General features: G+C 49.9%; 1 protein-coding gene across 1 annotated transcript in view; it reads left to right on the top strand.

The window, feature by feature from the left end:
* LOC135532116 (TBC1 domain family member 30-like) overlaps positions 1 to 17223 on the top strand; it is a 74308-nt gene that overhangs the window by 31532 nt on the left and 25553 nt on the right. Inside the window, exons 13-15 of the mRNA XM_064959741.1 lie at positions 1286 to 1489; positions 6938 to 7278; positions 7850 to 8266. Of these exons, the coding sequence (XP_064815813.1) occupies positions 1286 to 1489; positions 6938 to 7278; positions 7850 to 8266 (962 nt within the window). The remainder of the gene's footprint in view (positions 1 to 1285; positions 1490 to 6937; positions 7279 to 7849; positions 8267 to 17223) is intronic.

Raw genomic sequence — 17223 nt, 5'->3', positions numbered from 1 at the left:
TGGTAGACAGGACTCCAGCCAGGTCCATTAGTGTAATGTAGTGGTAGACAGGACTCCAGCCAGGTCCATTAGTGTAATGTAGACAGGACTCCAGCCAGGTCCATTAGTGTAATGTAGTGGTAGACAGGACTCCAGCCAGGTCCATTAGTGTAATGTAGTGGTAGACAGGACTCCAGCCAGGTCCATTAGTGTAATGTAGTGGTAGACAGGACTTCAGCCAGGTCCATTAGTTTAATGTAGTGGTAGACAGGACTCCAGCCAGGTCCATTAGTGTAATGTAGTGGTAGACAGGACTTCAGCCAGGTCCCATTAGTGTAATGTAGACAGGACTCCAGCCAGGTCCATTAGTGTAATGTAGTGGTAGACAGGACTTCAGCCAGGTCCCATTAGTGTAATGTAGTGGTAGACAGGACTCCAGCCAGGTCCCATTAGTGTAATGTAGTGGTAGACAGGACTCCAGCCAGGTCCATTAGTTTAATGTAGACAGGACTCCAGCCAGGTCCATTAGTGTAATGTAGTGGTAGACAGGACTCCAGCCAGGTCCATTAGTGTAATGTAGTGGTAGACAGGACTCCAGCCAGGTCCATTAGTGTAATGTAGTGGTAGACAGGACTCCAGCCAGGTCCATTAGTTTAATGTAGTGGTAGACAGGACTCCAGCCAGGTCCATTAGTTTAATGTAGTGGTAGACAGGACTCCAGCCAGGTCCATTAGTGTAATGTAGTGGTAGACAGGACTCCAGCCAGGTCCATTAGTGTAATGTAGTGGTAGACAGGACTCCAGCCAGGTCCATTAGTTTAATGTAGACAGGACTCCAGCCAGGTCCATTAGTGTAATGTAGTGGTAGACAGGACTCCAGCCAGGTCCCATTAGTGTAATGTAGTGGTAGACAGGACTCCAGCCAGGTCCCATTAGTTTAATGTAGTGGTAGACAGGACTCCAGCCAGGTCCATTAGTGTAATGTAGTGGTAGACAGGACTCCAGCCAGGTCCATTAGTGTAATGTAGTGGTAGACAGGACTCCAGCCAGGTCCATTAGTGTAATGTAGTGGTAGACGGGACTCCAGCCAGGTCCATTAGTGTAATGTAGTGGTAGACGGGATCCAGCCAGGGTCCATTAGTGTAATGTAGTGGTAGACGGGGTTATCTGGGAAGGTGTCATGTCAACTGCTGTTGATGTCAGACCTGAAAACACAGGAACAGCTGTGTCTCTCTACATGGTGTCAACACTGAGGTCATTTCCGCTTGGGCTTTCCGAGGTGTGATATTTGAATCTCTCCTCTCCAGACCAGCGTGGGGGGGAGCCGGGCGGGAACATGGCAGACCTGAGTCCCGGGGCGGTGGATGGTGGCGGCAGAGCGGAGCATCAAGCGGCCATCAACAGCATGCTGCAGGAGAGGATGAGTACTGACATCAGCGCTCTGAAGAAACAATACTCACGAATCAAGAGACATCAGCAACAACAGGCCAGGCAGCTGTACATACACACAGGTAACACACTGTCAACTCTACACAACAACAGGCCAGGCAGCTGTACATACACACAGGTAACACACTGTCAACTCTACACAACAACAGGCCAGGCAGCTGTACATACACACAGGTAACACACTGTCAACTCTACACAACAACAGGCCAGGCAGCTGTACATACACACAGGTAACACACTGTCAACTCTACACAACAACAGGCCAGGCAGCTGTACATACACACAGGTAACACACTGTCAACTCTACACAACAACAGGCCAGGCAGCTGTACATACACACAGGTAACACACTGTCAACTCTACACAACAACAGGCCAGGCAGCTGTACATACACACAGGTAACACACTGTCAACTCTACACAACAACAGGCCAGGCAGCTGTACATACACACAGGTAACACACTGTCAACTCTACACAACAACAGGCCAGGCAGCTGTACATACACACAGGTAACACACTGTCAACTCTACACAACAACAGGCCAGGCAGCTGTACATACACACAGGTAACACACTGTCAACTCTACACAACAACAGGCCAGGCAGCTGTACATACACACAGGTAACACGCTGTCAACTCTACACAACAACAGGCCAGGCAGCTGTACATACACACAGGTAACACGCTGTCAACTCTACACAACAACAGGCCAGGCAGCTGTACATACACACAGGTAACACACTGTCAACTCTACACAACAGGCCAGGCAGCTGTACATACACACAGGTAACACACTGTCAACTCTACACAACAGGCCAGGCAGCTGTACATACACACAGGTAACACACTGTCAACTCTACACAACAACAGGCTTGGCAGCTGTACATACACACAGGTAACACACTGTCAACTCTACACAACAACAGGCCAGGCAGCTGTACATACACACAGGTAACACACTGTCAACTCTACACAACAACAGGCCAGGCAGCTGTACATACACACAGGTAACACGCTGTCAACTCTACACAACAACCGGCCAGGCAGCTGTACATACACACAGGTAACACGCTGTCAACTCTACACAACAACAGGCCAGGCAGCTGTACATACACACAGGTAACACGCTGTCAACTCTACACAACAACAGGCCAGGCAGTTGTACATACACACAGGTAACACACTGTCAACTCTACACAACAACAGGCCAGGCAGCTGTACATACACACAGGTAACACGCTGTCAACTCTACACAACAACAGGCCAGGCAGCTGTACATACACACAGGTAACACGGTCAACACGCTGTCAGGCTGTACATACACACAGGTAACACGCTGTCAACTTTACACACAGGCCAGGCAGCTGTACATACACACAGGTAACACGCTGTCAACTCTACACAACAACAGACCAGGCAGCTGTACATACACACAGGTAACACGCTGTCAACTCTACACAACAACAGGCCAGGCAGCTGTACATACACACAGGTAACACGCTGTCAACTCTACACAACAACAGGCCAGGCAGCTGTACATACACACAGGTAACACGCTGTCAACTCTACACAACAACAGGCCAGGCAGCTGTACATACACACAGGTAACACGCTGTCAACTCTACACAACAACAGGCCAGGCAGCTGTACATACACACAGGTAACACGCTGTCAACTCTACACAACAACAGGCCAGGCAGCTGTACATACACACAGGTAACACGCTGTCAACTCTACACAACAACAGGCCAGGCAGCTGTACATACACACAGGTAACACGCTGTCAACTCTACACAACAACAGGCCAGGCAGCTGTACATACACACAGGTAACACGCTGTCAACTCTACACAACAACAGGCCAGGCAGCTGTACATACACACAGGTAACACGCTGTCAACTCTACACAACAACAGGCCAGGCAGCTGTACATACACACAGGTAACACGCTGTCAACTCTACACAACAACAGGCCAGGCAGCTGTACATACACACAGGTAACACGCTGTCAACTCTACACAACAACAGGCCAGGCAGCTGTACATACACACAGGTAACACGCTGTCAACTCTACACAACAACAGGCCAGGCAGCTGTACATACACACAGGTAACACGCTGTCAACTCTACACAACAACAGGCCAGGCAGCTGTACATACACACAGGTAACACGCTGTCAACTCTACACAACAACAGGCCAGGCAGCTACACACACAAACGTACGTATATTGATCCGTATACCACGGGTATTACAAAGCATTTGATTTATACTGTTATAATTACGTTGGTAACCAGCAACACATCTGTATACATCTATACAGACAGATGGTCACATCTATACAGACAGATGGTCACACCAACACATCTATACAGACAGATGGTCACACCAACACATCTATACAGACAGATGGTCACAGCAACACATCTGTATACATCTATACAGACAGATGGTCACACCAACACATCTATACGACAGATGGTCACAGTAACACATCTATACAGACAGATGGTCACATCTATACAGACAGAAGGTCACACCAACACATCTGTATACATCTATACAGACAGATGGTCACATCTATACAGACAGATGGTCACAGCAACACATCTGTATACATCTATACAGACAGATGGTCGCATCTATACAGACAGATGGTCACACCAACACATCTATACAGACAGATGGTCACGGCAACACATCTGTATACATCTATACAGACAGACGGTCACGGCAACACATCTGTATACATCTATACAGACAGACGGTCACGGCAACACATCTGTATACATCTATACAGACAGACGGTCACGGCAACACATCTGTATACATCTATACAGACAGACGGTCACGGCAACACATCTGTATACATCTATACAGACAGACGGTCACGGCAACACATCTGTATACATCTATACAGACAGACGGTCACGGCAACACATCTGTATACATCTATACAGACAGACGGTCACGGCAACACATCTGTATACATCTATACAGACAGACGGTCACGGCAACACATCTGTATACATCTATACAGACAGACGGTCACGGCAACACATCTGTATACATCTATACAGACAGACGGTCACGGCAACACATCTGTATACATCTATACAGACAGACGGTCACGGCAACACATCTGTATACATCTATACAGACAGATGGTCACACCAACTGTAGATGGAGGATGTGGTGGTGTCTATAGATGGATGCTGCTAGCTGGTCTGGGGTGAGGATCTGCCGTTAGCTGGTCTGGGGTCAGGATCTGCCGTTAGCTGGTCTGGGGTCAGGATCTGCCGTTAGCTGGTCTGGGGTCAGGATCTGCCGCTAGCTGGTCTGGGGTCAGGATCTGCCGCTAGCTGGTCTGGGGTCAGGATCTGCCGCTAGCTGGTCTGGGGTCAGGATCTGCCGCTAGCTGGTCTGGGGTCAGGATCTGCCGTTAGCTGGTCTGGGGTCAGGATCTGCCGTTAGCTGGTCTGGGGTCAGGATCTGCCGTTAGCTGGTCTGGGGTCAGGATCTGCCGTTAGCTGGTCTGGACTGAGGATCTGCCGTTAGCTGGTCTGGGGTCAGGATCTGCCGTTAGCTGGTCTGGGGTCAGGATCTGCCGTTAGCTGGTCTGGGGTCAGGATCTGCCGCTAGCTGGTCTGGGGTCAGGATCTGCCGCTAGCTGGTCTGGGGTCAGGATCTGCCGTTAGCTGGTCTGGGGTCAGGATCTGCCGTTAGCTGGTCTGGGGTCAGGATCTGCCGCTAGCTGGTCTGGGGTCAGGATCTGCCGCTAGCTGGTCTGGGGTCAGGATCTGCCGTTAGCTGGTCTGGGGTCAGGATCTGCCGCTAGCTGGTCTGGGGTCAGGATCTGCCGCTAGCTGGTCTGGGGTCAGGATCTGCCGCTAGCTGGTCTGGGGTCAGGATCTGCCGTTAGCTGGTCTGGGGTCAGGATCTGCCGTTAGCTGGTCTGGGGTCAGGATCTGCCGCTAGCTGGTCTGGGGTCAGGATCTGCCGTTAGCTGGTCTGGGGTCAGGATCTGCCGCTAGCTGGTCTGGGGTCAGGATCTGCCGTTAGCTGGTCTGGGGTCAGGATCTGCCGCTAGCTGGTCTGGGGTCAGGATCTGCCGCTAGCTGGTCTGGGGTCAGGATCTGCCGTTAGCTGGTCTGGGGTCAGGATCTGCCGTTAGCTGGTCTGGGGTCAGGATCTGCCGTTAGCTGGTCTGGGGTCAGGATCTGCCGCTAGCTGGTCTGGGGTCAGGATCTGCCGTTAGCTGGTCTGGGGTCAGGATCTGCCGTTAGCTGGTCTGGACTGAGGATCTGCCGTTAGCTGGTCTGGGGTCAGGATCTGCCGTTAGCTGGTCTGGGGTCAGGATCTGCCGTTAGCTGGTCTGGGGTCAGGATCTGCCGCTAGCTGGTCTGGGGTCAGGATCTGCCGTTAGCTGGTCTGGGGTCAGGATCTGCCGCTAGCTGGTCTGGGGTCAGGATCTGCCGCTAGCTGGTCTGGGGTCAGGATCTGCCGCTAGCTGGTCTGGGGTCAGGATCTGCCGCTAGCTGGTCTGGGGTCAGGATCTGCCGTTAGCTGGTCTGGGGTCAGGATCTGCCGCTAGCTGGTCTGGGGTCAGGATCTGCCGCTAGCTGGTCTGGGGTCAGGATCTGCCGCTAGCTGGTCTGGGGTCAGGATCTGCCGTTAGCTGGTCTGGGGTCAGGATCTGCCGTTAGCTGGTCTGGGGTCAGGATCTGCCGTTAGCTGGTCTGGGGTCAGGATCTGCCGTTAGCTGGTCTGGACTGAGGATCTGCCGTTAGCTGGTCTGGGGTGAGGATCTGCCGTTAGCTGGTCTGGGGTGAGGATCTGCCGTTAGCTGGTCTGGGGTCAGGATCTGCCGTTAGCTGGTCTGGGGTCAGGATCTGCCGTTAGCTGGCCGGGGGTTGGATGGTGCTGGTCTGGGGTTGGATGGTGCTGGTCTGGGGTCAGGATCTGCCGTTAGCTGGTCTGGGGTCAGGATCTGCCGTTAGCTGGTCTGGGGTCAGGATCTGCCGTTAGCTGGCCGGGGGTTGGATGGTGCTGGCCGGGGGTTGGATGGTGCTGGCTCTTCTCTGTGACTGACAGGAGAGTGTCAGTCTGTCTGGCCTGTTGGCTCCCCATCTAAACACGGCATCACCTAATGGGAATCTACTACTTGTGTAACAGACTTCCATTGGATTTGGCTCCAGAGCTTCTATTCCCCAAACTATTTTTCTAACTCCCAGATGCGTCTGTCTTCAGTAATCAGGACTCAAAGCTCCTTATAACGCAAAGCAGTATTTTATGTAACTCTGTAAGCTTCTTCATCTTGTTCCCATGATAAATGTAAGCTCTGTGCTGAGGTCTGAGGTTGGGGCAGAGCCAGATTGTTGTCGTAATGCTAGATGTTTCTTATTGCTACATGTGGAATCCTCTTTATATTCACGTCATGCTACGGTGTTATTATTGTCCTGCTGCTGCAGTAGGCAGACAGAACATTGACCTGTGTGTGTTCTCTCTGTAGATCGATGTCCAGCCACCAGCGTGTTAGCATCTCAGCTACATCCTTCTCCTGTCGTCAACCACCTGTTGCTAGGCAGGAAGCCCAGGAACAGCCTGAAACACCCTCCCTCCAGCCTACGAGGTGTTCCCCTGCCTCAGGACAGCCCTGCCACCCCTGGCCCCGCCCCTAACCCCGCCCCTAGCGGGGAGAGGGGGAGGAACAGCCTGAAACACCCTCCCTCCAGCCTGCGAGGTGTCCCCCTGCCTCAGGCACAGTCCAGCCCTGCCACCCCTGGCCCCGCCCTAACCCCGCCCCTAGCGGGGAGAGGGGGAGGAACAGACTGGTATCTCAGGCTGAAGACTGTCAGAGCAGGGTGGGGTCCCCTGGCGCGCCCACGTACGTGCCCACCGCAGGAACATAGCCCGGGCACGGGTACAGCTAGGGTTTGGAGACATGGAGGAAAGACACCCTCGTCAGGGGAGGAGGACAGACACCCTCGTCAGGGGAGGAGGACAGACACCCTCGTCAGGGGGAGGAGGACAGACACCCTCGTCCAGGGGGAGGAGGACAGACACCCTCGTCAGGGGGAGGAGGACAGACACCCTCGTCAGGGGGAGGAGGACAGACACCCTCGTCAGGGGGAGGAGGACAGACACCCTCGTCAGGGGGAGGAGGACAGACACCCTCGTCAGGGGAGGAGGACAGACACCCTCGTCAGGGGAGGAGGACAGACACCCTCGTCAGGGGGAGGAGGGACAGACACCCTCGTCAGGGGAGGAGGACAGACACCCTCGTCAGGGGGAGGAGGACAGACACCCTCGTCAGGGGGAGGAGGACAGACACCCTCGTCAGGGGGAGGAGGACAGACACCCTCGACAGGGGGAGGAGGACAGACACCCTCGTCAGGGGGAGGAGGACAGACACCCTCGTCAGGGGGAGGAGGACAGACACCCTCGTCAGGGGGAGGAGGACAGACACCCTCGCCAGGGGGAGGAGGACAGACACCCTCGCCAGGCGGAGGAGGACAGACACCCTCGCCAGGCGGAGGAGGACAGACACCCTCGCCAGGGGGAGGAGGACAGACACCCTCGCCAGGGGGAGGAGGACAGACACCCTCGCCAGGCGGAGGAGGACAGACACCCTCGCCAGGCGGAGGAGGACAGACACCCTCGCCAGGCGGAGGAGGACAGACACCCTCGCCAGGGGGAGGAGGACAGACACCCTCGCCAGGGGGAGGAGGACAGACACCCTCGCCAGGCGGAGGAGAGAGATGGGGGGGGTGAGGGGAAGGCTGATGATGATGAGGGTAGTCACCTCCCTGTGTCTCCTGCCCAGGCCTCCAGTAAGGAGGTGCCAGCTGTGGTGGAAGAGGAGGAGCACCTGTTATCTCTAGAGCTGGACTCTGGATCAGAACTAAACCAGACCCCACCTCCACTACCCTCCTCTCCTAGAGAGACTGACCCAGACACACTACCCTGCTCTCCTAGAGAGACTGACCCAGACACACTACCCTGCTCTCCTAGAGAGACTGACCCAGACACACTACCCTGCTCTCCTAGAGAGACTGACCCAGACACACTACCCACCTCTCCTAGAGGGACTGACCCAGACACACTACCCTCCTTTACCACCATCCCAGAGCTGCCTGTCCTGCCTCCTCTTCCTCGACCACCCTCATCACACCACCACCACCATCAACAGTCTGACCCTTCATTCTCCTCTCAGAACATCTACTGTATGAGACTCTCTCCTGGTAGCCCTGTTACCCTCTCTAACCCCCCTCCCCCTGTTACCCTCTCTAACCCCCCTACTCCTGTTACTCTCACGAAACCCCCACCCCCTGTTACCCCCACTAACCCTCCTCCTCCTGTTACCCTCACTAACCCCCTCCCCCTGTTACCCTCTCTAACCCCCTCCTCCTGTTTCCCTCTGTAACCCCCCTACTCCTGTTACCCTCTCTAACCCCCCTCCCCCTGTTACCATTACTAACCCCCCACCCCCTGTTACCATTACTAACCCCCACCCCCTGTTACCCTCACTAACCCCTCCCCCTGTTACCCTCTCTATCCCTCCTCCCTCTCTAACCCACCTACTCCCTCTCTAACCCCCCTACTCCCCTCACTAACCCTCCTCCTGGTACCCTCTCTAACCCCCCTACTCCCCTCTCTAACCCCCCTACTACCCTCTCTAACCCCCCTCCCCCTGTTACCCTCACTAACCCCTCTCCCCCTACTCCTCTCTCTAACCCCCCTACTCCCTCTCTAACCCCCCTACTCCCCTCTCTAACCCCCCTACTCCCCTCTCTAACCCCCCTACTCCTCTCTCTAACCCCCTACTCCCCTCTCTAACCCCCCTACTCCCTCTCTAACCCCCCTACTCCCCTCTCTAACCCCCCTACTCCCCTCTCTAACCCCCCTACTCCCCTCTCTAACCCCCTACTCCTGATACACCACTATCCCCCTCCCTCCCTCTCTCCTGCCCCCTCCCTCCCTCTCTCCTGCCCCTCCCTCCCTCTCTCCTGCCCCTCCACGCCCCCAGGACCAACCCGGGGCCACCCCCAGCAGGTGTTCTCTCCCTTCCCGAGTGTGAAACAGCACAGGAGGTCAGCTGCAGCCCGTAACCTGGGTCTCTACGGTCCCACAGCCAGAACCCCCACAGTTCACTTCCCTCAGCTCAGCCTGAACCGTCCCTCCTCCACTCTCCCACCAGGAAGCGCTAGAGGCCACGCTTCACTGACTGACTGGCTCTGGAAAATATACAGCCTGATTCTCTCTGATGGTCTGGATCTGTGGCATTGGGACAGGGGACTGTCCCTGAGAGGAACAGGCAGGGACAGTATCAGCTATGGTCTGATCCACTGCTGTAGTTAGGCCCTTAACTCTTCACAGTGTAGGTCACTCCCCTCTCAACCACTGGGAGAGGTAGAGCTGCTATGAAACCCACTATGTTGTAGTCATCTCCCTGCAGGAAGCTGTAAACTGGGTCTGGCTGAATGTCATCATGGGACGTCTCTGTCCACTCACCTTCTCTTCCAGGTTCTCTTCACCATAACACAATGTTGAACCCTTAAATCTCCTTCCTCCTCTCAGCTGATTTCTGTTTCCACTTCCTGTCTGCCTGTTACTTCCTGTCAATGTCTCTCCACAGTAAGACTCCATACTAAAAGATCCATAGACCATATCATGCCAATGATCTGATTGTATTGTTCTCTACACTCTGTCATTGATCTGATTGTATTGTTCTCTACAGTCTGCCATTGATCTGATTGTATTGTTCTCTACAGTCTGCCATTGATCTGATTGTATTGTTCTCTACAGTCTGCCATTGATCTGATTGTATTGTTCTCTACAGTCTGCCAATGATCTGGTTGTATTGTTCTCTACAGTCTGCCAATGATCTGGTTGTATTGTTCTCTACAGTCTGCCAATGATCTGATTGTATTATTGGTAAATGAACCCCCACCATCCTGGTGTCAGAGGTCACTGCACTCCTAATAAAGAAGGTGAAAGGATGCTGTTGGCTCTTTCATTTCATCTTGGTAAGAGCTCCATTCAATCTGCCTATGAAATGTCAATGTTCTGAGACGAGAACGCAGACCTTCCATGCTGCAGGTTGACCGTCTCGCCCGGTTTCACTGCTTTAGAGAGCTGGAAATGAACAGGTACTTTCCCATTGAGCAGATATATGCAGCGTGTACCGTAAACGCTGTCTCCACTAACGCTGTCTTTAAACTTCAATAACAAGTACTTTCCCATTGAGCAGATATATGCAGCGTGTACCGTAAACGCAGTCTCCACTAACGCTGTCTTTAAACTTCAATAACAAGTACTTTCCCATTGAGCAGATATATGCAGCGTGTACCGTAAACGCTGTCTCCACTAACGCTGTCTTTAAACTTCAATAACACTGTAGCTCTGAACTCAGACCATATAACACTGTAGCTCTGAACTCAGACCATATAACACTGTAGCTCTGAACTCAGGCCGTACGGATTGAATCGAGCCCTCCGTCTCCTTGAGATCTATTGCTTCAACCTGGGCGACTATAAAAAGGTTCAGGCCAAAAGGAAGGTACAGATTTACCAGTGATTGGATAGGTGGGATAGGTGTACCAGTGATTGGATAGGTGTAAGGCTCTGTGATTACCTCCGAGAAGGTAGGATGCATTTAATTAGTGATGTATTGAAACAGAACCCTGGTAACTGTTTCCAACCCAGAATGATACGTCGCTGCTGTTTAAAAATACTGGTGTTTAGGACGGAACACCACAACTACAAAGCACATTCCTGTCCGAGCCAGGGTGGTCTAGGGGAGGAGCCAGGGTGGTCTAGGGGAGGAGCCAGGGTGGTCTAGGGGAGGAGCCAGGGTGGTCTAGGGGAGGAGCCAGGGTGGTCTAGGGTAGGGGCCAGGGTGGTCTAGGGGAGGGGCCAGGGTGGTCTAGGGGAGGGGCCAGGGTGGTCTAGGGGAGGGGCCAGGGTGGTCTAGGGGAGGGGCCAGGGTGGTCTGGGGGGGAGCCAGATGGGGACAGGAGAAACATTAGCAAGAGGAACTTCACAGGGGAAAGGGTGTGTGCCAGTGTGTGTAGCATTTCGTAAACCAAAGGAATGTCCCATCTAGATGATGAGGGGTCATTAAACATGGAAAGTCATTAAGCTCTTCTGTCCACATACTGGTTATAATGGATATTACTGCTGTACTCTACATGGTTATAATGGATATTACTACTGTCCTCCTCATGGTTATAATAGGTATTACTGCTGTCCTCCTCATGGTTATAATGGATATTACTACTTTCCTCCTCATGGTTATAATGGGTATTACTGCTGTACTCTACATGGTTATAATGGATATTACTGCTATCCTCCTCATGGTTATAATGGGTATTACTGCTGTCCTCCTCCTGGTTATAATGGGTATTACTGCTGTCATCATGGTTATAATGGGTATTACTGCTGTACTCTACATGGTTATAATGGATATTACTGCTGTCCTCATGGTTATAATGGATATTACTGCTGTCCTCCTCATGGTTATAATGGGTATTACTGCTTACCAACAACGACGTGACGGCCTACAGGGAGGAGGTGAGGGCCCTCGGAGTGTGGTGTCAGGAAAATAACCTCACACTCAACGTCAACAAAACTAAGGAGATGATTGTGGACTTCAGGAAACAGCAGAGGGAACACCCCCCTATCCACATCGATGGAACAGTAGTGGAGAGGGTAGTAAGTTTTAAGTTCCTCGGCATACACATCACAGACAAACTGAATTGGTCCACCCACACAGACAGCATCGTGAAGAAGGTGCAGCAGCGCCTCTTCAACCTCAGGAGGCTGAAGAAATTTGGCTTGTCACCAAAAACACTCACAAACTTCTACAGATGCACAATCGAGAGCATCCTGTCGGGCTGTATCACCGCCTGGTACGGCAACTGCTCCGCCCTCAACCGTAAGGCTCTCCAGAGGGTAGTGAGGTCTGCACAACGCATCACCGGGGCAAACTACCTGCCCTCCAGGACACCTACACCACCCGACGTTACAGGAAGGCCATAAAGATCATCAAGGACATCAACCACCCGAGCCACTGCCTGTTCACCCCGCTATCATCCAGAAGGCGAGGTCAGTACAGGTGCATCAAAGCTGGGACCGAGAGACTGAAAAACAGCTTCTATCTCAAGGCCATCAGACTGTTAAACAGCCACCACTAACATTGAGTGGCTGCTGCCAACACACTGACTCAACTCCAGCCACTTTAATAATGGGAATTGATGGGAAATGATGTAAATATATCACTAGCCACTTTAAACAATGCTACCTTATATAATGTTACTTACCCTACATTATTCATCTCATATGCATACGTATATACTGTACTCTATATCATCGACTGCATCCTTATGTAATACATGTATCACTAGCCACTTTAACTATGCCACTTTGTTTACATACTCATCTCATATGTATATACTGTACTCGATACCATCTACTGTATCTTGCCTATGCTGCTCTGTACCATCACTCATTCATATTTCCTTATGTACATATTCTTTATCCCCTTACACTGTGTATAAGACAGTAGATTAGGAATTGTTAGATTACTTGTTGGTTATTACTGCATTGTCGGAACTAGAAGCACAAGCATTTCGCTACACTCGCATTAACGTCTGCTAACCATGTGTATGTGACAAATAAAATTTGATTTGATTTGCTGTCCTCATGGTTATAATGGGTATTACTGCTGTCCTCCATGGTTATAATGGATATTACTGCTGTCCTCCTCATGGTTATAATGGATATTACTGCTGTCCTCCATTGTTATAATGGGTATTACTGCTGTCCTCCTCATGGTTATAATGGGTATTACTGCTGTCCTCCTCATGGTTATAATGGGTATTACTGCTGTACTCTACATGGTTATAATGGGTATTACTGCTGTCCTCCTCATGGTTATAATGGGTATTACTGCTGTCCTCCTCCTGGTTATAATGGATATTACTGCTGTCGTCCTCATGGTTATAATGGGTATTACTACTGTCCTCCTCATGGTTATAATGGGTATTACTGCTGTCCTCCTCATGGTTATAATGCATATTACTGCTGTACTCTACATGGTTATAATGGGTATTACTGCTGTCCTCATGGTTATAATGGGTATTACTGCTGTCCTCCTCCTGGTTATAATGGATATTACTGCTGTCTTCCTCCTGGTTATAATGGGTATTACTGCTGTCCTCCTCCTGGTTATAATGGATATTACTGCTGTCTTCCTCCTGGTTATAATGGGTATTACTGCTGTCCTCCTCCTGGTTATAATGGGTATTACTGCTGTCCTCCTCCTGGTTATAATGGATATTACTGCTGTCCTCCTCCTGATTATAATGGATATTACTGCTGTCCTCCTCCTGGTTATAATGGATATTACTACTGTCCTCCTCATGGTTATAATAGGTATTACTGCTGTCCTCCTCATGGTTATAATGGATATTACTACTTTCCTCCTCATGGTTATAATGGGTATTACTGCTGTACTCTACATGGTTATAATGGATATTACTGCTATCCTCCTCATGGTTATAATGGGTATTACTGCTGTCCTCCTCCTGGTTATAATGGGTATTACTGCTGTCATCATGGTTATAATGGATATTACTGCTGTACTCTACATGGTTATAATGGATATTACTACTGTCCTCATGGTTATAATGGGTATTACTGCTGTACTCTACATGGTTATAATGGGTATTACTGCTGTCCTCATGGTTATAATGGATATTACTGCTGTCCTCCTCATGGTTATAATGGGTATTACTGCTTACCAACAACGACGTGACGGCCTACAGGGAGGAGGTGAGGGCCCTCGGAGTGTGGTGTCAGGAAAATAACCTCACACTCAACGTCAACAAAACTAAGGAGATGATTGTGGACTTCAGGAAACAGCAGAGGGAACACCCCTATCCACATCGATGGAACAGTAGTGGAGAGGGTAGTAAGTTTTAAGTTCCTCGGCATACACATCACAGACAAACTGAATTGGTCCACCCACACAGACAGCATCGTGAAGAAGGTGCAGCAGCGCCTCTTCAACCTCAGGAGGCTGAAGAAATTTGGCTTGTCACCAAAAACACTCACAAACTTCTACAGATGCACAATCGAGAGCATCCTGTCGGGCTGTATCACCGCCTGGTACGGCAACTGCTCCGCCCTCAACCGTAAGGCTCTCCAGAGGGTAGTGAGGTCTGCACAACGCATCACCGGGGGCAAACTACCTGCCCTCCAGGACACCTACACCACCCGACGTTACAGGAAGGCCATAAAGATCATCAAGGACATCAACCACCCGAGCCACTGCCTGTTCACCCCGCTATCATCCAGAAGGCGAGGTCAGTACAGGTGCATCAAAGCTGGGACCGAGAGACTGAAAAACAGCTTCTATCTCAAGGCCATCAGACTGTTAAACAGCCACCACTAACATTGAGTGGCTGCTGCCAACACACTGACTCAACTCCAGCCACTTTAATAATGGGAATTGATGGGAAATGATGTAAATATATCACTAGCCACTTTAAACAATGCTACCTTATATAATGTTACTTACCCTACATTATTCATCTCATATGCATACGTATATACTGTACTCTATATCATCGACTGCATCCTTATGTAATACATGTATCACTAGCCACTTTAACTATGCCACTTTGTTTACATACTCATCTCATATGTATATACTGTACTCGATACCATCTACTGTATCTTGCCTATGCTGCTCTGTACCATCACTCATTCATATTTCCTTATGTACATATTCTTTATCCCCTTACACTGTGTATAAGACAGTAGATTAGGAATTGTTAGATTACTTGTTGGTTATTACTGCATTGTCGGAACTAGAAGCACAAGCATTTCGCTACACTCGCATTAACGTCTGCTAACCATGTGTATGTGACAAATAAAATTTGATTTGATTTGCTGTCCTCCTCATGGTTATAATGGGTATTACTGCTGTCCTCCATGGTTATAATGGATATTACTGCTGTCCTCCTCATGGTTATAATGGATATTACTGCTGTCCTCCATTGTTATAATGGGTATTACTGCTGTCCTCCTCATGGTTATAATGGGTATTACTGCTGTCCTCCTCATGGTTATAATGGGTATTACTGCTGTACTCTACATGGTTATAATGGGTATTACTGCTGTCCTCCTCATGGTTATAATGGGTATTACTGCTGTCCTCCTCCTGGTTATAATGGATATTACTGCTGTCGTCCTCATGGTTATAATGGGTATTACTACTGTCCTCCTCATGGTTATAATGGGTATTACTGCTGTCCTCCTCATGGTTATAATGCATATTACTGCTGTACTCTACATGGTTATAATGGGTATTACTGCTGTCCTCATGGTTATAATGGGTATTACTGCTGTCCTCCTCCTGGTTATAATGGATATTACTGCTGTCTTCCTCCTGGTTATAATGGGTATTACTGCTGTCCTCCTCCTGGTTATAATGGATATTACTGCTGTCTTCCTCCTGGTTATAATGGGTATTACTGCTGTCCTCCTCCTGGTTATAATGGGTATTACTGCTGTCCTCCTCCTGGTTATAATGGATATTACTGCTGTCCTCCTCCTGATTATAATGGATATTACTGCTGTCCTCCTCCTGGTTATAATGGATATTACTGCTGTCCTCCTCATGGTTATTATGGGTATTACTGCTGTACTCTACATGGTTATAATGGATATTACTGCTGTACTCTACATGGTTATAATAGCTATTACTGCTGTCCTCTTGGTTATAATGGGTATTACTGCTGTCCTCCTCATGGTTATAATGGATATTACTGCTGTCCTCCTCACTGTTATAATGGGTATTACTGCTGTCCTCCTCCTGGTTATAATGGGTATTACTGCTGTCCTCCTCCTGGTTATAATGGGTATTACTGCTGTACTCTACATGGTTATAATGGGTATTACTGCTGTCCTCCTCCTGGTTATAATGGATATTACTGCTGTCCTCATGGTTATTATGGGTATTACTGCTGTCCTCCTCATGGTTATAATGGTTATTACTGCTGTCCTCCTCCTGGTTATAATGGATATTACTGCTGTCCTCCTCATGGTTATAATGGATATTACTGCTGTACTCTACATGGTTATAATGGGTATTACTGCTGTACTCTACATGGTTATTATGGGTATTACTGCTGTACTCTACATGGTTATAATGGGTATTACTACTGTCCTCCTCCTGGTTATAATGGGTATTACTGCTGTACTCTACATGGTTATTATGGGTATTACTGCTGTACTCTACATGGTTATTATAGTTATCACTGCCGCCCGTCTAGCATCACTACTCTGGACGGTTATGACTCGGTTCTGAAGATGTGGAGAACTACAAATACCTAGGTGTCTGGTTAGACTGTAAACTCTCCTTCCAGACTCACATTAAGCATCTCCAATCCAAAGCTAAATCTAGAATCGGCTTCCTATTTTGAAACAAAGCATCCTTCACTCATGCTGCCAAACATACTCTCGTAAAACTGACTACTCCCTAGAAAGGCCAGAACCTAGGAAGAAACCTAGAGAGGAACCAGGCTATGAGGGGTGGCCAGTCCTCTTCTGGCTGTGCCAGGTGGAGATTATAACAGAACATGGCCACGATGTTCAAATGTTCGTAGATGACCAGCAGGGTCAAATAATAATAATCTCAGTGGTTGTAGAGTGTGCAACAGGTCAGCACCCCGAGTAAATGTCAGTTTGCATTTCATAGCTGAGCATTGAGAGTATCTCTACCGCTCCT

The sequence above is a fragment of the Oncorhynchus masou genome, unplaced genomic scaffold, assembly GCF_036934945.1.
Source record: "Oncorhynchus masou masou isolate Uvic2021 unplaced genomic scaffold, UVic_Omas_1.1 unplaced_scaffold_1732, whole genome shotgun sequence".
Taxonomy (NCBI): Eukaryota; Metazoa; Chordata; class Actinopteri; order Salmoniformes; family Salmonidae; genus Oncorhynchus; species Oncorhynchus masou.
Note: the sequence above shows the minus strand (reverse complement) of the source record. Positions and strands in the feature narration are given on the sequence as shown.